General features: G+C 42.3%; 2 protein-coding genes and 1 long non-coding RNA gene across 4 annotated transcripts in view; 1 reads left to right on the top strand and 2 right to left on the bottom strand.

Moving 5' to 3' along the window:
• Window positions 1-3,804: 3,804 nt before the first annotated feature.
• LOC131882373 (uncharacterized) lies at window positions 3,805-7,160 on the bottom strand. Of its 2 annotated transcripts, none has more exons than XM_059229500.1 (9): window positions 6,830-7,160; window positions 5,535-5,660; window positions 5,254-5,470; window positions 5,087-5,197; window positions 4,859-5,003; window positions 4,618-4,782; window positions 4,357-4,561; window positions 4,008-4,282; window positions 3,805-3,937 (listed from the first exon to the last, which is right to left on the bottom strand). In XM_059229500.1, the coding sequence occupies exons 1-8, from the start codon at window positions 6,975-6,977 to the stop codon at window positions 4,017-4,019; spliced, it is 1,383 nt and encodes a 460-aa protein (XP_059085483.1). In that variant the 5' UTR covers window positions 6,978-7,160; the 3' UTR covers window positions 3,805-3,937; window positions 4,008-4,016. The 2 variants fall into 2 exon arrangements, with proteins under 2 accessions (XP_059085483.1, XP_059085484.1); XM_059229501.1 differs by lacking the exon at window positions 6,830-7,160 and adding an exon at window positions 5,838-6,068.
• A 3,493-nt stretch (window positions 7,161-10,653) lies between these two features.
• Window positions 10,654-26,378, top strand: part of LOC131881742 (type-2 histone deacetylase 1-like) — a 37,026-nt gene continuing 21,301 nt past the window's right edge. The window contains exons 1-2 of the mRNA XM_059228691.1: window positions 10,654-11,837; window positions 23,483-23,934. Of these exons, the coding sequence (XP_059084674.1) occupies window positions 23,503-23,934 (432 nt within the window). The 5' untranslated portion in view covers window positions 10,654-11,837; window positions 23,483-23,502. The remainder of the gene's footprint in view (window positions 11,838-23,482; window positions 23,935-26,378) is intronic.
• Window positions 20,615-24,976, bottom strand: LOC131881744 (uncharacterized). Its single transcript, XR_009373391.1, has 2 exons — window positions 24,639-24,976; window positions 20,615-21,223 (listed from the first exon to the last, which is right to left on the bottom strand). It is a non-coding gene; the product is annotated as an uncharacterized LOC131881744 (long non-coding RNA).

The following is a 26,378-nucleotide window of genomic DNA, read 5'->3' as shown; positions in this document are numbered from 1 at the left end:
TGGGATAGGAGAGTCTTCCGACTTAGATTGAGCCTCAGTATTTTGACGTTTTGGTTCCGCAATGATATTTGCGGATAAACCAATATCAACCACACGTAAATAACTTCCTCCAATGGGATTATTCTTTGGGCACGACGCCTTGATTTGGCTCGTCTTGCCATAATGATAGCATTTTCTTATCAGAGGGGTGAGAAATATGGATCTTCCACTTCCCGAACTGGACAAATTCGGGAATTTTGCCCTTGATTTGGACGGGCATTTTTATATTTCCGGTACCCAGGACCCCCAGAGGTGAGTCTTGTCCAAACAATTCTTCCACAACGCTCGCCATGGGAACAGCACAGGAACTAGTGGATTGCGTCAAGTCTTCTTTAGACACCTCATTGGGGACTTGGAGGAAACTCTTTTGAGCCACCTAGAATTGAGCATATCCATTTACTCCAATTGGTGACCTTGGCGAACTTGACTTTTGTCCCAAAGCGTTTTCTAACAATGACCTCCTTTTTGATGACCTCAATCGGTTTGGCAATCGATACAACACCTTTAACCCTTATGATCGCCTCGCAACCTAGGGCAAGATCCTCGAAGATGAATCTGGCCACAACTTCACTAATTGTGCGTTCCCCCTCTCTTTCACAAGAGATGTCCAGAACTAGGGCCTTATGGCGTCGATTCCAGTAGGAGCCTAAGGTTTCCCTTATCCGGAGGCGACTTGGTCTTCATTTGGATTTTCAGTACGACCAATTTTGAGATAACTAGGAAATGATAAGTGTCTGAGGAGCTCAGTTATTGATGTCAAGACACAGTCAGCGTCAAAAGTCTTCAGCCCCCACCAAAGTATTATGATTTGCCTTCACAACTCTAAAACAATTCAGTGAAACACTTGTCGAACAAAATACGTTTTTTAGGACTGTAAAGGAACAGCGTTTATGCAAACTTTGAACAGGATTGTGTATAACGTAAAAACCTTATAAGCCAAAAAGTGAACTATACCATTGACAAAAGTGTTCAACCCCTTTAGTTTTTCCCAACACTGAGAATGATTTAAAGATTTATGAGCTCACTTGTGTCAATGAAACATGATGCCTTGTAGTACTGGCACACTGAGAGACGGTTTGGGAACTCAGCCTCCATGCTCATGCTTGGTACTCCCTTGCACATTGTGGGCATGAGAAATTTAAGGACCCCAGCATTCCAGTGATGTCATGAAGAGGTGAGGTCACCAATGACCTTAGAACAAAGGCTGTGGAGCTGCATCACAATGGCCTGGGCTATAAGAAGATTGTCAAGCAACTAACACTGCCCAGAGTGACAGTCCAGAGCATCATCATCAAGTGCAAGAAGACGGGATGTGTGGAGAACTGCCCTCAATCTGGATGGCTAAGGAAGACCACACTACAAATGGAGTGACTCATATTTGGCAAGTCTCCAGCAACCCACAGACAAACTTGAGAACTGACATAGGTATCCCATCCAATCCCATTGATGATCTGTTTCTCAATCCACCAATGACCCTGGAGATCTTTGCACCATGGAATAGCACAGACAAACATGCGATCTGTCAGACCATGTCCATTTTCACCCAAGGTGGGTTTCACGTTATTGACGCTATTCCAATTTTTGGTCACATTTGCTCTGAATGTAATGGCACAAGAAATATCTGTCATATTGCGAACTGTGTTCTTGATTGTTGGGTTATGTGCATGCCTAAAACATGATACATTGCTAATAATAGTGTTTGTTTACAACAAATTAAAATCGTCCAAACATGGCGGAATTTGGTGGAATGGAAATGTCAAAATGGAGGAACAACTTTTAGAAAACCTAACAACCCTGCTTGAAGGTGCTCTCAAGACCCACGTTAAGCCTCTGCGGTCACTACAATTGACTCATGAATGCTCAATAATTGAGTTATTTTGAATGAGCTGTGTTACAAAACCTAACAGAATGAACATGCTTGGTGTAACTTAGTGAACGCCTTATCAAATTGCCTCAATACACAATGCTATTTGCTTAGACAAGAATATAAAATGAAATAAATGTCAAAATTCAATGCTTGCACAGTGCAGTTTGACTGGGCATGTTCTCTTAGATTTTACTCCATGGAATAACGTCAGTTGTTCATGAACGCGTTCACTTGACAAGCCCTATTGATCTAGCACACTCTGGCTGGATTCTTGGATATGGTCATCTCCTCTCTTCTCGTCTCACCCGTCTCATCAAGGAGGTCAAAAAGCAAACCATCTTAACAGTCTTCTACCTTGCAAAAACCATAAGAAGTAAATTTGACGTGATTAATTTATTGAATTCTGCCTCAAATGTAACATTAACATGGCTAATAAATAACAAGATTGGTTTGGATACTTCTGTTCGACTTTAAAAAGGCTTTTGAACCACTGTGGCAGTCACTGGTGAGACGAGAGGGGTATGCTGATTATTGAAGAATCCAGCTACGGTCTTGCTCAAGAATTTCGTACTAGGTCAGTTTAGAGTGTACACCTCACGGAACCCCTACCTTTTTCCTGAGTAGCGCATTCCATCAAATTGCTCAATTTGACTAATATTACTGATTTTAATAGGCTCATCATTAGAGCGTAAACTCAGTGGGGTTGAAACTTTACTTGAGAACTGATCCCCAAGCATGTTAGCCATCGACTTCAAAAGGTCCAACAAGGCATTACATAGTGACTTATTCTACATTATTTGCATGTCAGCAAAAAAAGGAAACAATGTAAATTACAAGCCATTAATTAATCATTCCTACTGAGAAATGTAAAGATTTGGGAATTCAAACTTTTGCACTCTCTGGTTCTACCTTGAAGTCAGTGTCGATGAAAAGATGTTGGTACCAATTTTTTTTTAAAATATGTACGGCATATTTTTGTCACTTGCTATGTCATGACATCTCTAGCAAATGAATGTTGTACTTATCTGGTTTAAGATAATTGCCGAATGATGTCCTAAAATGGCCAATAATTTTGTTCATGAAGATTTGGAAGCACTGGATGAGCTAAAATCATTGCACTTCTTGCCACGATTGTGGCGCAGCCTAGCTAGCTCACGCAACTGAAATCTGAGCCGGTTCTTTACACGTTTTTATTACATCATTTCACATTGATGCTCATGAATGGCTATCAATCATAGTTGTAAAAATCCTTGATCCCACAGTGTGTCATGTGAAATTAAAACCCGCAAAAAGTTGAGCACGGGATTATTCTATTGCTGACTTCTTAAACTCATTCTACCATAAAGATAACATCAATTTTTCGACACATTTTAAACGTATAAAATGACTTTAAATCTAACGCCCAAGCTATCATTTTTACAGAATTATGCTAGTTCCAAAATCTCTGTCAAATCAAACCTGGTCAGCTACATTGCATGAAAGAATTAGACCTCCTGCTATGTCTGACAGAACTGGGTATTCCACTAAATTCGGGAGCTTTCGGGAACTGACAACGGAAAGGGGAACAACGGGAACAACCGATGGGGAGATAACTTTGATCCGAACATGTTGCTGTTCTCCAGCCATCATTGGCCAATTCAGCCCAGATCAGCCAATACTTCCATGGCACGAGGCCGGTCTCAGGCAGTGTGAAAGAGAACTCGGGGGGTGAACAATTGTCCATTCTTAGCTCCTTCAATATCAACTGAGAAAACAAACGGTTCCTTAGGAGTCTCAATTATTAATAGGTAGGTTATCTACAGTCCGCTTGCAAGAGAAGAGATTCTCTAGAACACATATGTTTCAGACATATGCAAGGAAGCTACCAAGGCCTAGACAAAAGTCAATGGCGACAAAGGTTCTGTCTTATTAGCTGTATTTAAAGTCTCATACGTGAACGATCAGTTATAGTTTGATCGAACGTTGACAGTCACTACTGAGCATTCCAGATTGGATCAACGGGTTTTTATCACAGGGTTGCAATGGTGAGAGCTGGAAGGACGATAATGATAACCTCGAAAAGGTCTCTCTCTCCAGTTCGTCAAACAGCTTTTACACTTACAGTCAAAATTCAATCCTCATAAGCTCGATTGATATTGGAAGAATCCGACGTTGTCGAAGATGACGAAGATTGGCTCGGAGAGTTCGGTGCCAAAAGTTGTTGATCCGATCTCTTTGAGAGCAGATAAGTCAGATAGAAATTTCCGAACAGGATCCCATTAGCTTGGCGGTATTTTTCCGAGGACAATCCCCCGTGAAGGTTGGAACTTACGTAAAAGAACATCATGAGTACCAGGCCCCCAAATTGGCAGAGAAACACGCTGAGTAATGGATTGCCTGCAGAAGACGGTAAAGGATATACAAAGTCCAAGGTTAAGAAACAGATACTCGGGTCATATGGGTTTCCTTACTTGGAATAAAATAGAGGTCGAAAAGGCAGTAAATACTTCGAAAGACTAAGACATCGCCCCAAATGGCAATGATGAGAACGCAACCGTAGCAGACACGATTGAGTAAGGAATTGTCGTTCGGGTTAACTTCCATGGACCCAGAATGCGAAAGTAAGCAGAGATGTTGAAGGATAAAGGCCAAGAAAACGCCTATGTAACCATAACCCTGCGGGCAACAAATAACATGAAGATTGGCCAACACACAAAACAAAATCGACTTACTAATGAGTGCCAGTAATGACGACCTTGTACGGGGATAGGCTCATTGACGTCGTCGTAATACATATCGGCCAAGGACCACAGGCCGTAGAAGGTGAGAATGGCAAGGATCGCCACCAAGATGGTCAGTAATACGTCCATAACTCTTTTCCACATCGGATCACTCGGCTACTCAAGATCAATTCATGTCTTCATTCATAAGGTTAGTGTTTCAAAGGTAAAATATTCCACTGCTTCTACCCACCGAAGTCGACAGAACAGTGCTCATGTGGAAATAATCTTGCGATCTGTCTATGGAGAATCGCACAGGAGGTCCCAAAACTTTAAGGGCATACTGACTGAGCAGAAGAATGCCCAAACTAACTCCAAGAACTGAGGCCGAGATTTGCCTAGAAGTACGAAAGAAAATGCCTCACATTCCGGATTGGAATAACCATTAGGAATTTTTGGGTTATAATGATGATCCACATACCAACTTGGACCGATGACATGGTTGAATAGTCCCCAAAGGCCTTTCCACAGGAAAAGGTCAAAGTAGAAATTGGTCACGGTGAAAACCCTCGACACCACTAGATAACGAAACCTGGATGAAAGAGTTCAATAAACCCGCCCTTCCTTCATCCCACAAAGAAATCTTACGTGCTCCCATTTTTGGCAAAGTCTTGGACCACTCGATGGAACAACATGTACGGCATTGACCCCAGGATTCCCAAGGCCAACGAGAAGATCCCTGAGGCCTGATAGTGTCCCTTGAACACTAAGATGTCAAACACATAATCCAAGACTGTCCAAGTTCCTCGCCAGGTCATGGAGAACAAAGGCATGACAAGAATTTGGCTGAATAAGAGGTCATAGACTGGAATTCAACCACTCATTAGAGGAGATTCTACCTCGTCATACAAGGTCAGAGTTATGCTCACCCAGACACCAATACAGATTTGAGTTCTCGATCGGTTTGCCAAAGTGACGGTGAAGGTCAATCTTGACCTTGTCCTTCCATTCTTGCAGCACGTCCATGTTGTCTCTTTGCACGAGTTTTGTACAAACTGGAGAAAGATAGCTTCTTCAAATGATATGTGATTAATGTCTCAAGCAACTCCTGCATCCCAGAATGTCAAGAGATTCAGTTTCACATGATCACAGTATTGAAATAATGAGGGGCAGATAAACTGGTACAGCAGAAAATGAATCTAGGGAAATAGGATACTACGACTCAAACTCACACTTGTGTACAATTGCCAGCGATCTCAAGCCACATCAATTACACATATGTAAGTATGCAGTAAAATAGGACAAACGGATTTGTTTTGCAAGGTATCTTGCTCAGGAAACAAAAATAAGCCCTCGATAAGGAAGCCTTTTTTAGTACTAGCGATTCAAGGCCTAGTGTTACGTCTTTGATAAGTAATCTGTTTTCTTTGAGGGATTTACAAGGAATGCATAATGATTTGCATTACAATGTTTGAGCATATGAGGTGAATGTAAATAGATGTCATAAATGTTTCGGTTCTTTTCAATTTTGTCAAACTAAAAGTGAGTTACAGTTTCAACAAAACTTGCAACGCCCACCATCTCTAGTTTCTTCATACTTGGCAACCGTCTGAGAAGAAAGCAAAAAGCCAGCCAGGTTGATGAATATAAAGTCAGAACCTTCCGCCAAGGATAATTCAAAGTACATCCATTTGTGCTTCACAATGTATTATATGTACTTTGACACTTTGAAGACTTTTTAGTTATGACGAAAGGCGCGTTCAGGTTTTGTAAAGAAAGCTTTATTTGACCCTTCGTCACAGGATTCTCAAAGTGAGCTTTGGAGGTAAAGTTTTTTTTTTTTACAAATTTGAAATATATGAAGAACTACGTAATACATCAGCAACGCTATTCTTAGTGATACGAATATTTATAGTCACTTTTAACAATGTTAACAAAATCAAGTGCGCTTATAATTCAATTACGTTTAGATAGATCTTTGTGGTTTTCGTTTTAATTGCAAAAGATATCGAGTTTGATTTATTCAATACAAAATTCTCCCAAAATGTTCATGATTTAGGTTGCATAAAAATCAAGAAGCGTTCAATTTGCGGGTACTTTCCTCTTAAACTTAACCTCGTTTGCCTGGTTACAAACTCGTATAATCTTAAGCTCGGAAAAAGATATCGCTGTTTTGGAGCGCCAAGATTATTTCACAAAGTCAAGTGGATAGAAAGAAATTTACCTCGACCTCTGTGTGAACCTTTCTTCAATCGGGTTGGTACGCGATTGGGCCCAGGAAAATGGATGTCGGAGGATGACGAGCTCGAACTTAGAGAGGAACACGAAGAAGACAAGTTTGAAGACAAGTCCAATCGAACATACTGGTCCATTATCCAATGACCAGCTAATGTAAAATCTATTAGGAGCCCGTGATTACTGCTATAATCACGTTAGAAATCACATTAGGATGACGACAGGTTCTTAAAGATAGCGAGTGGTTTGATTTTCAGAGACGAAGAGAGATGTTTTCTTAATCACCACCTGAACAGGACTGACATCAGCGTGACCAACTTGGCTGATATTGTTGATATTTGTGACTGGCTTATGTCAAGGGAAATTTTTGTGGAGGTCTCCCTCATATTGGATGGATTTTGTTTTTTTATGATGATGATGATGATGATGATGATGTTTTATTTAGGGTCTCTGGATAAAATTAAAGATAGATAAGTACAAAGCGGGAAAAATAAAATAGAATGAATAGTAAAATGTATGAGATCCCTAGGTTGACCCATAAACCATGTGGTTTGTTTTCATGGGCCACCTTGACTAGTTTAGACTGTTGGTCCGTTAACAAAGGCTTCCAACCTGGGATGTTCCCGTACCTACGCCAAAGATCCCAAGCTTAACTTGGTTCACTAGGATGTCTGAGTTACTGAAAGAAAGGAATTAGGAACAGGAAAAGCAGTTAGTTATGTTACATCATGGTGGGCACACTCTTATAACGATATCTTTATAATATCTCACGAATTTGATCATTTTGTGACATTAATGAAAATGTTTGTATAACATTTCAATAAGTCAAGTCCTGGTTGCTCTCTTTTTCGAAAGACGAGGTAATTTGGAATTGCGTCGGTACTTCGGGTTGGTGGATAGCAAAACCTCTTACTTTCATTTCTTATTTGTTTCCTCGATCTTCCGAGTGTTTTTTTACGCGATGGAACTTGGCCTCTGTTTGGGCAGCTTTTTGTTACATGACCACAAGCCTAAACAAGAGGTTGTTAAAAGCTACGATCAATGTCAATTATTCAAATGACGTCTTTGCCTAAGGGCACTAAAAGAATCACCTATAATCAAAATGTCAACTGGTTCATCAATCATATCGCTTTCGATTCAGAAGCTGCTTTCTGTCATGTATGGTTTTACAGGAAATAATAGACTCTTCAGAAATGCATTCTTTCTGTCTTGATTTCAGGGCTCGGAGACAAAGTGTAATGGTTACCCCAGTGTCCTAGAATGAAAGCGGTCCCTGCTTCGAACCTCTTCCCCGACCTTTCTTCAAAGGCAACATTTAGACACTAAACGCACTCACAAATAGAAGACAATTCTGATACGGGGCATTACACTACCCAATCAGAATCTGGAAATGATCGATGTGATGTTGGACTTTACCGACTGGGAGAGGCTTAAAACTCCGACCCTAGCACCCCAACAACTGCTGAGCTCTTAATGTTCATTAGCGAAAGGTTAAACTGTAACCATAACATTATTCAAACGTTGATTTCCTCCCTTCGCCTTCTAGGTTACTAAAGAATTTTTGCAATCAGGGATAAGTTGAATTGAGCAATTTGAAAGGTCAGAACATATAGCATTACAGTTTTCAAACGAGGAATTGAACTGTTTAGGCAATGATCCTTCTTATATTTCACAATTTTTCGAGTGAAACTGAATTTGATAGTGGAATCATGCCAATTGTATTGCTTTAGCATATTATGTTGCATTTGATATCGCCTTTATAGTTGCGACACTTCAAGGAAAAACAAAATATTTGGCCTTTGTGAGAAAATATAAAGTATATTCACAGAACAAGAGGGAATCTAGAAAATAAATATTCAATATCTATCTCTCAAAAATGACTTTTTGTTCCAATCTCTACTGATAAGCGTTGCTGTTTAGGTAACACTACTTTATACCTTGACATTGATTTTTACTAAAACGAGTATGCACACTAATAGAAACACAAAGCCTGAAAACTTCTGTTACTGTCCATTTTGTATTGTCTCCAGGGTATTTCAACATCTATGCCATATATAAACGCATATGGTTACTCTTGCTCATCTTGAATGATGTCTTTATTTCCCTTACTTGGCAAAGAACATACTAAAACAATGTTTAAGCAAAAGAATGTAGAGGTTAGTCGATTAAACGAGTCCTTATTTGCTCCTAATCAAATCGGCCTTTATGTATGAATGAAAAGAACGGTTGACTTCCCAAATGACTTTCAAATCAAATAGTTCAAATGTTAGAGACATTATGTAGAGACATATTTTGGCCTAAATAACTTTTCGCTAATATAATCTTAATCCTTTTTAGGGACTGGTCCTTCCTCTCGCAGTTTAAAATGGGTCAAGCCAGTGCAGTGCTAGCCTTAGCCAAGTATCTTAATTGCGAGAATTATTTCGACCCTTTCCATCCTCCTCATCATAACCCTTCATCAACAACTGCTGACTATAATGTTAAAGATAAAACTGGCATTCTCTGCAACCCCGGAACCAAAACATTCCTGACTTGAATACGAATGTCTATGAATCATAAAGATTTCCAATCGTTGGACCTGACTTAGAAAGTGGTCGGCCCTTGTGCTGAGCATTTGATGTCCATCAGTTTATCTCTTTCTTAATCTTCAAATAAGCTGGTAAAGCTATGACAGTGATGGCTGATCGGCAACTTGAACTGAAGGTGTTTGTTTGTGATTGCCAACCTCTTACCTGAGGTTAGGACCATAAATGAGATATCCTGCCAAAAAACAACTGACATTTCGACTCCGCATGCATGAATAGACCTTGTATCTGTTATGGATCAATTCGTTCCATTTCCAAACCACCTGTCCACAAATAATTCGGGGTTTGTGGAAGCATTCCTCATCGTACATGCGATTAAACAATTTGGACTATTGTCTTTTGCCAAAGGTGAGGTGTTTTTCTTCTAATAGAGGGCGCTCTGGACAATGGCCCTTCCCACCTTATATGGCAAATGGTGCTTCATGTCCTGAAATGACCATTGAAATTGACGAGCATAGCTTTTCTTGGCACCCATATTTATTTGAAAGACAGAAAACCCCGTAATTCTAGCAATGTTGCACATCATGAAGCTTTGATAACAAGAAGCTATTTCCTAAAAAGATCCTACCTAAAAGATCAAAACATTTGAACAAAAACAAAAAAAATAACTATTATGTGTTTAATCAGTGACTTGATTATCGGGATCTAGCTTCTAGCTCCATCTATACACTACCCATAAAGGATGGCGACTTTTTGCCATCTGAACAGGACAATAGATCAAGGCCCAAGATCAGACATGCCGACAATGAAAAGAGCTGTCAGGTTGAGCCACGCCGTCATAGATCGTTCTAAGGGTGCGAAAATGGATTTCCATTATAATCGCTACGAAGCAATTCCCCGTCCAATTCAATTATGTCATTGAGAACCAACGCCCCATTTCGACACCTTCGGCTCATCGATCAAAATACCCCCTTTTCATCCAACTGGCCTCTTCCAGCCTCCATTTTTGGGGTGGCGGGAAATGTCCGGCTCTTGTTTAAGTGTTTCTCCACCTCCTACCATTGTACACACGTCTAACACGTCCAATCCTGGGCCTTCTCGCGCGCAATTCCAAAGAGCGGACGGAGGCCTGGCGTTCAATTGCTGGTTCGTTCTTTTTTAGGCAGAGCAGCGTCCTCTGGGAGAGGAAGTTTGCTCTCCTCCTCGTTCCATCGAGTGTGCCTATGTGTATGTTTTTTTCGTTCGGCGAGCGCTTTGGACGTCAAGAATTCTTGATGGAGGATTCAGTCCTGATTAGTTTGGTGTCCGAAAAGCACATGCGGATCGTCATGGCGCCATTGAACCGGGCTTAATGTGTGTCAGTTCAGATTATGTTGAAAGTGAGACATTAGTCAGTTAGTGGACTTGCGAAATTCTGCATGGTTTTGTGCCAATTTCAGTGAACAGGACAGAGGGAGTAGAGAGACACGCTATTTTTGACGACAATGGCGCTTCCACGATAACCGTCCCCCGACGATTTTGACAGCAAGACGGTCACTAAGAATCTCCCCGAGGTGAAATCGTCGGACTGACTGTCTGTCAACCACCCTATCGATGACAAATCTGACCTTTTTTTATTGGGCAGGTCCAAATATGTACGACTGGGTCGTTGCTTGAATGATTCTCCGATTGTGAGTTTCGATTTCTCAGCCAGAGGAAGAGGCTCATTTGGAAGCGGTGATTGAATTCCACCAACTTCTGTTGCTGCCAAGTGGAAACACGTTTTTATTGGTGTTTCCAAAGGTCTAAGATTACCACTGCCCCTGAGCCCAGGCCCAAGTCCAAGAGTGCCCAAGTACTAGCAAGCTCACCACGAACGAAGTGAAATCGCTTTGCCCGCGTCTGGGACAGTTTTTTGGGGGGGCGGGGGGCATATTTGTGAGTGGAATTGACATTCATCATCATTCTCCGCCGCTTTGGCTTTTTTCTCAACCCAAAGTGAATGAGCCCGTCCGGGTGTACGTATGGTTGGATGGTCGGCTGTGTCTATAATCAAAAAAGGTGCCATTGACCCCCACTGATTTGTGTGTGTGTGCAGTGTCAATCCGGAGATGAGTAGAGAAATCTTGGTGCGTCATCTCCCGGTGTCTAATTGAACAGTGGATGGATGGACAAGGGTTCAAGTGTTGGAAGTGGGTTCCTACGTACAAAAGTAGTACACACGACGTACAAATGCTCGTTCGTTCGCGTGATGAGGTCAGGACGACGAGGATGCTGATGAGTCGTTGGAAGCGTCACTAACGTGGGTCTTGGCACTCTTCAGACTCACCCGGAGCCCCTCTGAAACCCATTGGGAAGAAGGGTTAGTGAAATCTTGCATGCAATTAAAAAGACCTCTGGCAAAGAGACCGAGGTGAGAATTTGGACGTTTCTGGCTCCAGGCATTCTCGAACATCATCCTCTGAGTTCAGCGCATCACGGAGTAGAAATAAGGTAAGAGTGGAGCACATTTTCTTTGGCATCTTTTAGTTACTATCTCTGATCAAACACGACAACTTCTGACAGGGACGAAATGAGGGGTTTGTCATTGTATATGCATAGATTGTCCAAATTCCGAGTGCCTCTTCTTCGCTTTAAACGGAAAGAGCCAAAATGGTTTGGGCTTGAAGAGAGGATTTCCCGTGCCCTACCCAAAATATGGGTGGAAAAAATGTCCTTTCAAATGCTCGAGTTGGGCTTTACCCTAGTTATAAGAGTGAAGTGAAAGGACCATTGGAGCATCCCATGTTTAGGTGCTGAAATAACCCCACTTGAGTGGTGCCAATTAAAGTCGACATATGGCTAAAGTAACCATCAATATCGTGGAAGCGCAAAATCCGACCGAGGTTGAGCGGGTGAATTTCCTTGGAATGATTTACATACGCCAACATGAAACTCTCGATCCATTGAAATCCCTTTTGTAATTGTGAATGTAAACTTTTTTTCAAAGGTCAAAGCCCTGTTCAAGGGCTTGAATGGCATTTCTCCGTTTCAATTATTAATGCATGCCAAGTTCAGGAGGAACGAGGAACGAGAGGAGCTAATGTTAAGAAGCAGGCTCATGGAATGACGGAAAAAAAGCCATAAGGCATGGTACGATGGTGATTGGGTCAGTGAGTGCGTGTTCGTTTGGAAGGTCCCACTCAAGACATTCTGAATTGACTATTGAATTCTTCTTGGAAGGGCCATTTTTTGGTCAGAAACATGGTTGGTGTGATGCAAGCCTCGTATTTCGAGTCGTGGCTCACTCATAAAAATGATTAGGGAACAAGGGGCTAGGTAATATCCAAAGTAAACTAGACAAGCATGACTCTTCAGCACGTTAATTCTGAAATTTGAGGTCCGACGTTATTGCTCGAATAGAGGTGGCTATAAAATGTTCTTTCGAAATCAGCTTCTTTCAATAATCTGACATTGAACCATGCCTTACACAGGAAATGTATTATTTTTGAATGCTTAGTTGTTTACTACAATGCAACTCAAGGCATCAAAACTTGTTTTCAGGAAGCTTTCATTTCAATGCAAATGTGAGCACATTAGAATCATCTTTCTTTAGCCGGATGGTTACTAATCATCAGCATATTATCTTGTTTTTTGTCCAGTCCATTTTTCAAATTGATGAACCGGGACCGTTGGGGTACTTGCTGCGTAGCAATGATCGCTCCAATTAAAAGTTGGTCTCAAATTTGGTCACACACAGTTAAAAAATTTAATCGCCCCTTTTTTCAATACCAAAAAAACTTTTATTGACATTATTTATGGACGTCGTCTTTGCCTAGTCTTGTGCCCCTATATTCCAAGCTATGCTAACAAAGCCAGTGAAGTGCCAGAATGTGTTCAAATAGAACAGTACACAAGCCACGTCAAGTCAATTGTGGTTTTGCTGTGTTCGCTCTCCCATTATATATTATATATCACATGGTTTGATAGCGTGTGCTGCATTTAGTACGTTTTTATCGAGATAACGCGATATTATCCTTGGTTTTCAAAAGTTACCCTCTGACAAGAAAAACTTAAATCTCTTCCAACTCCTTGGAGACTCAGCATGGAGAAAAAGAAAGATAGGGCAAAACAATGGAAGATGGAATGAGAAAAAAATGAAGTGAAGAGCAACGGGAAGCTTCAACCCTTTTGTTCAGGTTTAAAGGAATTCCCAGGAGCTCTCCCTTTTTCTTATAAATTCATTTCTTTTCTTGGCAATTTTGATTAAGGCACAAAGCCTGAGGCACATATCTACAGTGCCTTCATCCATACAAGCAATGCTCTTCCTTTTTGGACCAGGAATGTGATTTAGAGCCATTTGTAATTGTCTCGAGCAATTAAATGTGTCATGCTTTTGAACCAAGTCGTGTTGAGGGAAATGGTGCTGCAATTTATTTATACATTTTCTCCTTAAGAATACGTCGTCACTGGGTACAAAAGTGCCCGGCCGGAGAAGCGTTTTTGTTCTTCCAAAATGTTTTACGACCAAGATCGTGGCTTGATTAAGAGGTTTTTATTTTCCTCTTCTGAACATGATCCGGCACGGGGTCCCGTTGCACTTCATGCCTGCAAAGTGATGGCACATATTTGTGGCAGCGAATCTTTTTGGCTGGCGAAGCATTGAACTGTGTACATATGAGTGTGGCACTTTTTCTTATTGGTGGTCACGCTGGCGTTTCCCGTTCCACTCATTTGTCAATAGAACACAGGAAATCCTAAATTTAACTCTTTTGTTTGAGTTGCATCAACAGTGCACTCTCTCCCTTTTGATATACTAGCGTTAAATGGTTTCATGTTTCGAGACTACTTACATACTATGTATTGGATTAGTATCCATTTCATGGATATTAATGGAAATTATGGCAACGTCTGGTTGAATACACCCGGAAAGTACCTAATCATCGACCATCGAGCGCTTTAGGGTTCGATCAATGTTTGCTTACTCAGGTCTAATAGCAATAATCATCGTCACCGTCCGATGATGGAGAATTAGAAAGTGAAAATAATGAAGTGCAGAAACGTTTTTTTTTCTTCAAACAAATGCAAGAGATGTGTTCGTTAAAAAGCGGTAATTTCTTCGTCACACCCAGAGCGATGGTGTGAAACTCTGAATGAATCTTGGATCTTGATGATCATGATGATGATGGAAGTAGAAGTGGTAGGTAGGTAGTAGATATGTTGGCTGACTATCTGACTGGTTGGGTGTCCAAGCTCAACATGTTCAGGCTCATGTACGAATAAATCTTGTCTTTCGACGCTAATGAAATCTTTCCCCATCGAAACCCAGTGTGCCATCTCGAAAATGAAAAGAATTAGCCAGGAAGCACTTGGGCCACAAGATTTGGACATGGTCGTTTATTACACAGCCCCGCCTATAAAATGTATGGCAAAACCCACATGTTTCAAACAGCCATTGCCCTCATCTCACCCAGAAAAAAGAGGCTCGAACGAGTAGAAAACGATTCACATTCAGAATGTATCAGTTGATCAAAAATCAGAATAAAAAAAGGCATGCAGATTGTCGGCATTTTCAGCTATTACTCTCTCTTGGTTTTGACAAACGTCTCTCTTGCATCTCACCAATGACGATTGCCATTCCTCAACGAAATAGTTTTCCCGTATGAGTCCGTACATACACACATACATATACATATCATCTATCAGAGTGAACCGTTTTATGCATGTGGTCTGCAACTAGAATGCTTATTAAACTGACCACCAGGTGCATTGCAGCCATAACGATAACTGAAAACCATGACAAGCACGGTTTGATACAAAGCCAATTGTGAACCTGGATGGAATTATTCAAATCCCTCTATGGTACTAACACCTTATCCAATTAGCTTGAAATGTCAAGAGGACATTCACAGTTAATCAACAAAGAACATCCTCCTGCTCTTCCCGAGATCGAGACATAATGGGCTTTCAAGTACCTAGAAGTGTGATTAAAGCTTGGCTTTTGCCCTCGGTACTACATATACCCTACTATTGTATATTGACGGCTAAGGCCGTCACGTAACTCAAGGGAATTAGAACAAAGGGAACTCGATCCCAAGGTGTATGTTTTACTGAAGACACACACACACATACTTACCAATGCTTGACTAGCTAGCCGAGTGACAAGTTCATAATTTTTCACACTTCCGGGGCGGAGAGGACTCACCCAGGTCATTCATTATCTCCCACCGACAGTCTGCTGATGATGGACTAGCTGATTCAGCTGACTGAGAATCTAACTGATGGTGTTTAAATGCTGTTTACGCTTCATCATCAAAGTAGGGTGATCGCACGAGTGTTCCCAGAATCGCTCTTCATTATTGGCCAGCTCGTGTAGGGAAATGTGCAAGACGTCGCGCATTCAGTTAGCTCCTTGAGGCCATTTTGCAACCACGTACATGGGGGGGGGACTCGCGACTTGTTAACCAGGAAGACGATAGAGACACTTTTTTGGCACAAAAATCCAGATCCGATCTCATTTGGATCAGTGATCAAATGCGGCGGGAGCCAGGGAGGAGGAACCGGTTACCGTTGCAAGTATGATCAGTCGTCGTGCAATGGGCTCATAAATGCTAGAGATGCTGGCCGTTCATTCTTGGACTACTTCAAACTTGGACTAAAGCTTTTCCTCGTAATTTAGATGTACACCCTTTACTGCGGCAATAAAGCTAATCAGTGGGTTTGTTTATCTCGAAGCCATGTGAATGGCATAATCATGTCTTGAAATGATGTGGCAAAGCTTCAAAAGCGGTCCAAAATTCATCGGTTGTTGGTAGTTCGTAGATGAAGGAGCCTCTTTTGAATAGGAAGTCCACTGATATCATTTTGACCATATCACGTAATTGATGGAGGCAATTTGGATGAATGGTTCAAGGAACAAGGCCTCCTCAATGGGGCCGCCATTCCCGCAATGACAGAAAATGAGACTGTGGCCACATTATACAGCAATCATCATGAGAGTGAAGAGGTGAAAAGATAGTTTCTTCTACCGAGGCATGAGGTAATTTGACTTAAACGTAGGGCGGGAGAGACAGGAGACAAAAGAAATAAGGCCCATTGACTTGGCGAACCAAAAACTCAGCCGTCATTTGTTTGGGTCCGCGTCTTCGTCTGGATCTGTCTATCTCCATTGGGAAACTAAAACTTGCTTTTGTACTTGCACCAACGGACCGCGGTCCTCCTCCCCCAGCCATTTAAAATTGGAATTATCCAAGCCGACACAGAAATTCTGTTGGTCGAGTTCAAAGCACTTGGATTACTTCTATTCGACTTTTGAGTAACTGGACGTTCCGAAGCTGATCGACCACGTGAAGATGAGTCGTTCTAACTTGGCCAACTGTTGCTTTTCTCGCTTTGTTTGACAATAGGATGATGAGTTGGGAGGGTTAAGTACTTGGGGACAACAAGGGAGAACATACTGGGGGCCCCACTGGGGGCCCTACTGGGCTTTTGATCCTATCTGGATGATCATTAAAGTGCCCAGCGTTGATGATATAGTGCGTGTATGGTTCCGATCGTGATTAACCATCTCACGTTCAAGAAAGTCTTTGAGCGAGGAGAGCCTGCCGAAAATTTGTTCGATTGCCAAACGTCGGCCAGGAATTCCGTTCCACCAATTTTGGGGGATCTGGTGAGGCAACAACAGTCGATAGGTCCGCTGAGCAGCGATTGTGGTCATATGGTCACTTGATGTTGCCAACATGCTGGATATCCATCATACCTTGAACAGAAAGAGAGAAAGAAAGAAAGAGCGAACGAGACACTCATACAGGTTTTTTTGGTGTGTCCAAACGTGTTGCCGCGAGCAAGAGAGGATCTCGGGAGAGTCAAGCAACACGAAAGAAAAAGATGACATTCAATTGAGGCAGAATTTGGCAAGAAAAAGAGAATGCTGGATCGAGCTTCAGAATCATTTTATGGCAATACTTAGCACCTCTAAAAAGGGAGGCCAGAATTGACACGTGACATTCATTTTTTTTTCATTTCTATCGCTTTTCCTCTTCTTGGTGATTTATTGACGGCCCATTCGATCAGGTAATGGGTTGGTGAGTTAAAATTTCCTTCCCAGTGTGTCAGTCAGTCTCTTTGCACCTCGGTCGCTCTTGAAATATAGTACATGTGGTTGGGACTAGAGCAACTCTAGAAATCTTTGCTCAAACCCCCAAGGTCACCTCCTTCCCCATCCTGACATCATTCTTGGATGATGGTTTGCAAGCAGCCAGGTACCAGAAACCATCCAACCAAGCAACCAACCATGCAAGCCAGCAAGCCATAAAGGAGGGCTGAGAACGAGAGGATTGCATGGGTTGCATTTGCGAATTTTCCTCCGAGCGAAACTTAAAAGGAGGCTTTGCAATTCATGGTCAAATCTAACCTCAATCCATGCCTCGATCGACGCACAAGTAGAAGGTTTCACGTTCTTTGTACGTCGTAAAGAACATACTGGATTCAAGGGAGATGAGAAGTTGTTTGGACATCATACAATGTGGTACTGTGGTAGGTGGTATTTTCTTTCACCAACACATGATTTGCCCTCCAAATGTCGCTTGTACGGCATACGTACATGTGCGTGTGACCTAGACTTGCATACAAAACATTTTCATTTCCAATGCGGACCTTTGAAATGGTATGAGAGATGGAATTTCACCCATTGGATGACTTATTAGCTGCATTATCCAACCCACTTGGGTGCATAGGAACACACTATGAAGGGTATATTTAGTATTGATAAATTACTGCACTCCAGGGTATTTTGATAGATGCGAAAATGGAAATGGAACACGTGATGAACTTAGTATTTACAAGGTTGATCTTGTCATGTCATATAACGTTTGGGTCAAATCATGATGGTGATGCTCCTTTTATTGCCATTGTTTCCCAATAGTTTCTAAAGTTGTTCTCAACTGAGTCGCAAAAAGTTTCCTCCAGGATTCGGGCTCATTTGTTAGAGTCATTCTGGTGGTTTTTTTTTCACCTTCTGAATCCTGTGTATTGTTTCTGACAAAGGCGGTCATTTTCAATCATCAGTGTGTCGTAATGAGAATCACTTTGAATTGAATTATTGGTTCATAATTCTCTCTCTGACAGAGTCCCATCCATCATACATTGAAAGTCGTAAGACCCGTCCTTCGTTCTTCCAAACCGATGTGGCATCATGTTGCAAATTTCCTCCTGATACTACTGGCAAGATGAAGCCAAAAAAATGAAGATCGAGTCGAAGTGATGAAGATGATGATGATGATGATGACATTTGAACAGAGTCGCCCTTTCAGATGAGAACATATCAAGTGAGAAGACCTTCATCTCGTAACCATTTTCAGCTATTCTCCATTCGAGTCGTGGTTGGTGGGAAAAAAGGGTGAAACCAGATTAGTCCAACAATGATGAACTTCTTCCTTAGCCTCCACCCCCATCATCACAGAGCATATGATGCTACTTTGGAAGTGTGCAATAGCAATCGAGAGTGCGCACGCTTTTAGCGGGTCCTCGCCAGCGACGTCTTCACAATTTCTGAAGATGAGACAACCATGCCAAGGACCTTTTAGCAACTAAATTGGCCTCCTCCACCTCCTTTGCCACAGCCAGTCCCTCCTCCATGCATCTGATACTTATGATGATGATGATGATGATGATGAGGATGGGGATGACAACATACTCCCCGTTAGGAAATCCGCAAAGCCATGAGTCATTCGTGGGGCAGGGATTTCAAGACAACCACTTCCTTGATATTAAAATGCCAAAGGACACGGATTGAAAACAGGTCGCCCGATTCCCGCTAGAAAGCTGTGCTGAAATTGCACTTCCATTGACTGGGTTTTGATGTAAGAGAGATCGGGATTGTTGGTTCACAAAGTTGGTTGAATAGCTAATTCGGAATAATGTTATGTAAAGGGGAAGAAATGATCGTGTGCTGTGGATGTGATTGGGTGAACACTGCCATATTTTAAAGGTTAAAAGCAATACGCACATCATTACATGAAGCCAGCAAGTACAGCTATTCCTTAGAAGAGCAAAAGAGAAGGCTTGAACATGTCTGCCTCAATTGACAAACGAAAAGCCTTCAAAGTGCGCTTTGATGCCGGCAAATCATAAAGAACGAGTTTTGTTCCATTTCAAGAACATACGTTCCTTGAAAACACTTTGACATTACATTCACTCAAATTTTCGCTTTGAGACGAGATTTTGGGCTGAAATTGAATTCTGGATAAAAACTGTTTTATTTGCAAACCTCTGTCTGTCCTCAACGCGATTTCATAAACAATTACAAAACCTTTTAATGCTTGCGCTAATACATATTTGAACGTTATTGACAACACTCGCTCATGCCTGATCAGACATGATAAGAAACAAGATTCACTTTTTCAATTGACCATTCTAAGCAAGCAATTTGGGGGGCACCATTATATTCTTGGTAAGTTAAAGGGTCCGTTGTGCCGCAGAGACCGCGGAAGAGAGATCAACTGAACTACCGTTCCAAACAGATGAACCCAAGGAGTGTATCAGTGAGTGTTTGTTGTCGATGATGGTAGGAAATATGTGTATCACCGCCCGATGAGGCTTGCAAAGAGAGTATCCAACTCAAGCAAACTCTAATTAGATAGGATATGGTCGGTTGCCTTTCAATTGCGAGCACCAAAGTCGAATCGCTTTCATGTTGCGAGGATAGGAAAAACAGGAACGAGTCAGATCAGCTACCAGCTAACGAAATGAGAAACGCTTTTGACACACCATCCAATACCAAACAAATATGGCTGATCCTACGTGGTGTCAGAAAAGAACCAGAAAGGCCGAAAAGACCCTTTCATCTCGAGTTTTTTCTTCTTCCTCGACGGCCATGTTGTCATTTGTATCCGTATCAAAGTGCAACAGATTGCACGCTTGGCCGAGTTTTTTGGCCAAATTAAGTGCTGCTTCTTCATTCGGCGACAAGATGTTGAAAACCGGAGTGGTTGAATCGAGTTCATCTGCGGTTTCGATCCATCTTTATGTACTACGTGTGTGTTGAGAATGAATGTCTTTGTTAAGCAGGGAACAACGGTGCTCATCTCATAATAATCGCCTGGAGATCTAGACTCAGAGCAACGACAACCAACCGATTTCCAGAATGGTTCGAATACCATTCCCATTAAGATCGGGTGCTTGCGCTGGCGAGTGTGTGAGAGTGTCTGTGTGATAGTAGATGGATGGATGTCCGTCCATACGGTACACTGGCTGCTCCACATTGAGTGGCAAAAACTCGAGGCTTGCCTGTCTGGCTGTGAAAATTAAGAAAATTTAATTAAACTACACACATAAACTGGGCCTGGGAAGTGGGATCCCAAAATTGACAACCACCAGGGTTTATTCTCACGAGATCCGGATTGGTGCGCTCCTCTCGCCTAAATACTGGTGCAGGGTTTTTTCCCTTCTCCTTCTTTTTCCTTGGGATGACGACAATTTTTGGCGTGAATAATGGTTAATGAGACCATGTTTGAGAAAAACTGTCAGATATGATTTCTTGGCGGGCCTCTCTTCCGGGTTCTGGATTGGACACAACAACCACAACAACAACAACAACTCTTTTGGTGTTTGGTCATTGGAACCATTGAGTCTTCCATTGCATTCCGTAGGCCACGTGAAGGGTGGGTGACGGCTTGCCATACGTAGGTAGTCGGGAATGCATCCATTATTATTATTCATCCATGACCAATTGGAGAGAAAGTGATTTTCGAAAATCCAGCCGGCATATCAATTCGTCTGTGGCAATTATTCTCATGTAGTACAAGTCCGTTCCGTCTTTACTGTCCGTAATAGTGCCCCGATCTGCATGTCCTCCCATTCAACGGCCCCAAGGATACTTGGCTGTGAAGCGAGCAAGCTACCTGAATGAAAGAGAGAACAGAGTCAAACTTTCATTCCAAATATCAGAGTATTTTGGGACGGCCCTTCTCTTGCATTGCCTACAAGACACCTACAAGGGGGATATGGACCAAAATGGGCTTAAACGGTTACTTAGAATACAAGAACTTGCTGTATTTTGTTATTCTATAAAAGCAGAGGAAGAGCTGTTACTGAAGGGTCGCTTATCTAATAAGAGAGGGGAATGGTTGCTTATTAATAACTGTGCAATTATTTCTTAAACCAGCATGAATATCCCTCATCAAGTATTTAGTGGCATCGATTTTTTTTTAAAAAAAGGCGAGATTTGACAATAGCTCAATTATGCCAGCTATTGACATTCACTGGCAACGACATTATGAAAGGGTCTCCATTCGAGTGTGTATTCCCCTCGTAGATGATTGTGTGTGGTTGCTCTGGTCGGAGAGTGTGCAAACAAAAGATCATTGTGATTTCTTGAGAGGATGATCATGATGATCTGATCCATTATGGAGGTATTCTTCTGATGTCCAAGCCAAAGAAATCATTTTCACTTTTTCACTTGTACTCTCATTCTTCTGGTCCATTCATGACTGTTCAGATCAATGGATGACGAATGAACGAAGCGCCTGCAACGAGCGAACTCCAAGAATGAAATGAGAAAAAGACAGCAGCAGAAGGAGGAAAAAGTAGTCGAGAAAGAGGCATTCGTTCTATCATCAGGCTTTTGTTGAAGTATTTGTTAAGCTCCTTCCAACCAAAGGATGAGGAACAATTGTAGTATGAAATTTCACTTATCTTCTCCAAAAGCGAGATCGAGCACCAATGGGACCAATTGTCACAACAACATGCCAATAATTTCCAATCGGAAATCCCAAGTGGAGCCAATTGGTCGGCTCCTCAAGCACATAACCATGCCAATTGCCACCGGAAAAAGTCTTCCAAGGCAATCCTTATTTCCAATATCTTCAAATGAGACCAAAATTCAGTGGCGTACAAATTAGTATCTACCTGTGCAGTGACGAAGAAGCATGAGAAGGATGGCGCTCGTCTTGGAGGATCCACTACATTTTTGCGCTATTGCTTGACAAATTGTGCGACGGCCCTGATCTTGGCCGAGCTCGTCGCACGTTCTGTCAAAATTTTACCACGTATCATCTCGCTCTCTTTCTCGCCGAAAGGAAGTCCCTACCGAGCATAATCATAAATGGAGTTTGGAACATCTCAGTTGGTTCATTAGACATTGGGACGAATTTACACGAGGATTGAAAAAATGAATCCGTTGAAAAATCCATTTGGTTCTGCTTTTGCCATCAAAACCTTTGCCAACCAAATTGTTATAAACTGACGAGCTTGTCACTTCTTCAGTGGCTTATTACTTGATTGTGTTAAACACAATATCGAATACGCTTTTCGTATATTTGGATGCCTTGGAAATCACTCAAAACTTTCGCAAATGAGTACTATGGTATGTGCCATAGTCTGAATACTACAAGCTCATCATAATCTTGACTCCAGCCAAATTATGTCAATGTAAACCCAACCTTGGAGTTGATACAAAAACCACGGCTTCCCCTCGGCGACGATGAGAACGACGGTTTGTTCTCGTGTTCTTGAGAAACATAATTGAATTAGTCTTGCTCTTGTTTCTCCTTCAAGATGATTGCACGACGTCAGCCATCTAGCCTGTACTCTACTTATAGACAGAAGCTTGAAACAATCATTTTATCTCAATGTCTTTGCAGCTTTAAGCGATTCAGCACACAGCCCCACACTGAAAGGCTCCTCTGTTGTTGAATGTTCGCCATTCCGAGACTATTTCTTCCCGTTATTGTTGGCTTGATCACATTATTTCAAAGGGATCTTTCCAAATTCTAGCTCGTACATCTACTAGAATGCAGAAGAGGGGGGAGATTTTCTTCGCATATGAATCCTAATTTTATTGAATGGCACGACAAATAAATCTTGGACTGGGATGCCAATTGCCAATGCCACGATTGGCCATGTGTTTATGTCGACAACAATTGGCTTGGCTTGGTCATTGTTTCAGGGCCGAATCTTTGTGTGTACAGAGCCTACCATAAATCTTCGGACGAATCCAAACCCAACCCGTTTTTTTTCACCTACAGAGACCCATCTTTCGTTATTCAAACACACATGTGTTTTCTGGTGGGAAGGCGTTTTTCAAACATGTGTCTCATAATTTGTTAGCTTGTTCGCCTTTTTTTTGCCCGTCAACTAACTCGTTGATGTGTCCTTTACAGGTATTTCTTGGATTGTCGCCATGGATTCTCCACGTACCACGGGATCATCAGCCTTATGCGAAGAGGTCTCGTCTTGTTCGTCCATACCCAGTCCCATCTCCAGTTTGAGAAGTAGCCCATCTGAGGACAATATGGCGTCCTTGAAGTCCGTGGGTCCCACCATCATCAAGTTGGGGGCCCCAAGTGACACGCAACCCAATGGCACGACAGCCATTATTTCGACCTCGAGTCGCTCGAGTAGTGTGGCCTCCTCAGGAGCCTCCACCGCTTCTGTGTCTAGTAAGGCCCCCGGCCCCTATCAGCCTGTAGCGACCACCACCACTGGTGTGAATTTGAATCAGGCCTTGGCTCTGGCTGCCAACAAATGGGATCGTGAACAACGCCATCAGGACCAAGAGGTCACACGCAAGCTCACGGTTTTGAGGCAACGAAAGATCTCGGCTGTGCTTAAGGTAAGACATAAGGATATCCGACAAGCCCAAACTCCTCGTTTCGAAGCCATATCGCATGTATGGGAATTTGTGAAAAATGCAGAGAAGGGCCCACTGGCGTAGGTGCATACATATGTTGTTCTTTCGGGAAGGAGGTGAATCTCGTTGGATGCTCAACGCTTTGGCAATCAAAGACAAGTTGGGGTCACGCAAGGGTGAGTTGTTGAGCCCTCGATTCGGTCGGTGTGTCTTGCCCACACGAGCGTGTTAGATCTTTTGAGACCTTTGATTAATGTTTGCAGACAGTTTTGAAATCAAGATCTCCATTCCACTTGAGCATCAGATGCCAGTTAGTGGCCATAACCATTTACGATCATTACTTTAGCTGTTAATTGGCTGGCCTCAAAATGATCCGGCCCTAAACAAAGATGTCAGTGAGCCAGCAAGAGAAACAAACTCGGAGATGAACAGATGAATTGATTGCCCTCCCATGTTTTCAACTTTCATAAAACAGAACCAGTTTCCAGCTGAAATGAACGTGCGGTGGAAACCATCAATTAAACCTTATCCACTTATCATGGTATATTCGGACCAATCTTCAGAGAGCACTCTGGCTAATCTATGATTGTCGAGTCGACCCAACAACATATCAACTTATGTGGTTTGTTTTTGTCACCACTTGCTGCTCGAGGGAAGTATATTAAAGCTATTTAGCACTCAATTACCTTGGGCAATGAGCACAAACATTGGTTCGTAACCATTACAGTCTTGCCTCACTAGCGCCCCTTTTCGGGGAACATCACTTGTTTGGAGATGCAAACTGACTTGCTCTTTAAAAGCGGCTGATAATCCGAAGCAACGAAACTGTTCGTCATCTTGTGCCGCTCGAATGCGGATCATGACAAAGGGCATGAATGCCAAGTCGATGCAAATTTTGATCATTTCTTCATACGTGCAGATCTTGTTGTTCTCCTATTTTGGGATTGGCATCTTCCAGCTCAGATCAATATCATTGTGTGACATGATGATCAGTGATCACCCCACGACCGACCCCACACATAGTNGACCATTTTGCAACTTTTTGAAAAGTATTTCTATGAATTGAACGTCTGGATTCTATTTCTTTCCAACAGAGGGCGTTAACTATTTCCTTTTGACTCTCCTATTTTGGGATTGGCATCTTCCAGCTCAGATCAATATCATTGTGTGACATGATGATCAGTGATCACCCCACGACCGACCCCACACATAGTACAGCAAATAGGTACTGTGTAGTGCAGTGCAGTACAGAATGAAGGGCTCCCTTGGACCTTGAGGCTTCGTTAAATCACTCGACCTGGATTTGGCGAAAACTTCGAGTCATCCACATTTGATGTCTTGACCTGAAAATCAAACGAACGCATCTCGATGAAGTGTTGTTTGCTTTTATCCGGTTTCGATGGAGCCAACTCGATGGTTGGCTGGAACCTGAGCGGTTATTGGAGCAGAAACGTCCTGTCTCTGGAATTGTGGTTTGGCTGGATTGGTCGATGACTAGTGAGGGTAACCAGTTCTGGCAGCACTATTTAAACTGGAGCTTTCAGACCGACTAATCGATGATGATCCAAGGAAGAAGCTGTTGTGTGGTGTTTCCAAGGGGTCATGAGGAATGATGACTTTCACCTTCTTGGAATGGGAATGCCCACCAAGTCCTGGAGGGAAAAGGAATATTCATCGCCACCAACGATTGAGATTGAAAGACAACACGAAAGCGATATTGTGAGGAAATGGTCGGTTATTGGCAGTTTTCTCGAATGGCCAAACCATTAATCAAAGCACTTTTCCAAAACTGAGGGAAAGTCATGCTTAGCCAAGCTAATGATTTGTCTTCTCTCTCCTTCTGCTTGAACAGGCTCGTTGACTGATTGTCTTCGTTTTCGGCAAATTTTTCCGTCTTCTTCCCCCAAGTCTTCTTGTCCGATAGTATCGTGCCAAATGGTTCTCAGGGTCATTAGGCCTTCTCACTCGACAAAGATCCCATAATATTCAATTCAGTTAACAGTTTCTGTAGCACTCTCCCAGATATTGTGCAGCATGTACAACTTTGCGGTATCGAGGAATTCAAAGTACCTCAAATACCATCAAGCGACACACACGCACGCACCCATACACACTCACATAGTTGTAGTCGCACGCAGGAGGTCTTGAGAGAAGTTCGCATAATGACATCTCAATTTGAAACAATTGACTCCGGAGGGCCCTGCATTGTTGGTCTATGAGTAGGCTTACCTTGTCGAACCACGACCAACGGCCGACAATCATCCACCTTCGAACGGGCTATATCCGCGATGGTGGCCATAAAAAAGGGCTCCTTGTGCTTCCATTTAGANATTGCCTTCAAGGTGATTGCGGAAAAATCCCATGATAACAACAATAATTAAACTATTAAGGCGACATGCTTTTCGCGCGGTGTCTTTGCGTTCAGC

The sequence above is a fragment of the Tigriopus californicus genome, chromosome 6 (assembly GCF_007210705.1).
Source record: "Tigriopus californicus strain San Diego chromosome 6, Tcal_SD_v2.1, whole genome shotgun sequence".
In the NCBI taxonomy this organism is placed as follows: domain Eukaryota; kingdom Metazoa; phylum Arthropoda; class Copepoda; order Harpacticoida; family Harpacticidae; genus Tigriopus; species Tigriopus californicus.
Note: the sequence above shows the minus strand (reverse complement) of the source record. Positions and strands in the feature narration are given on the sequence as shown.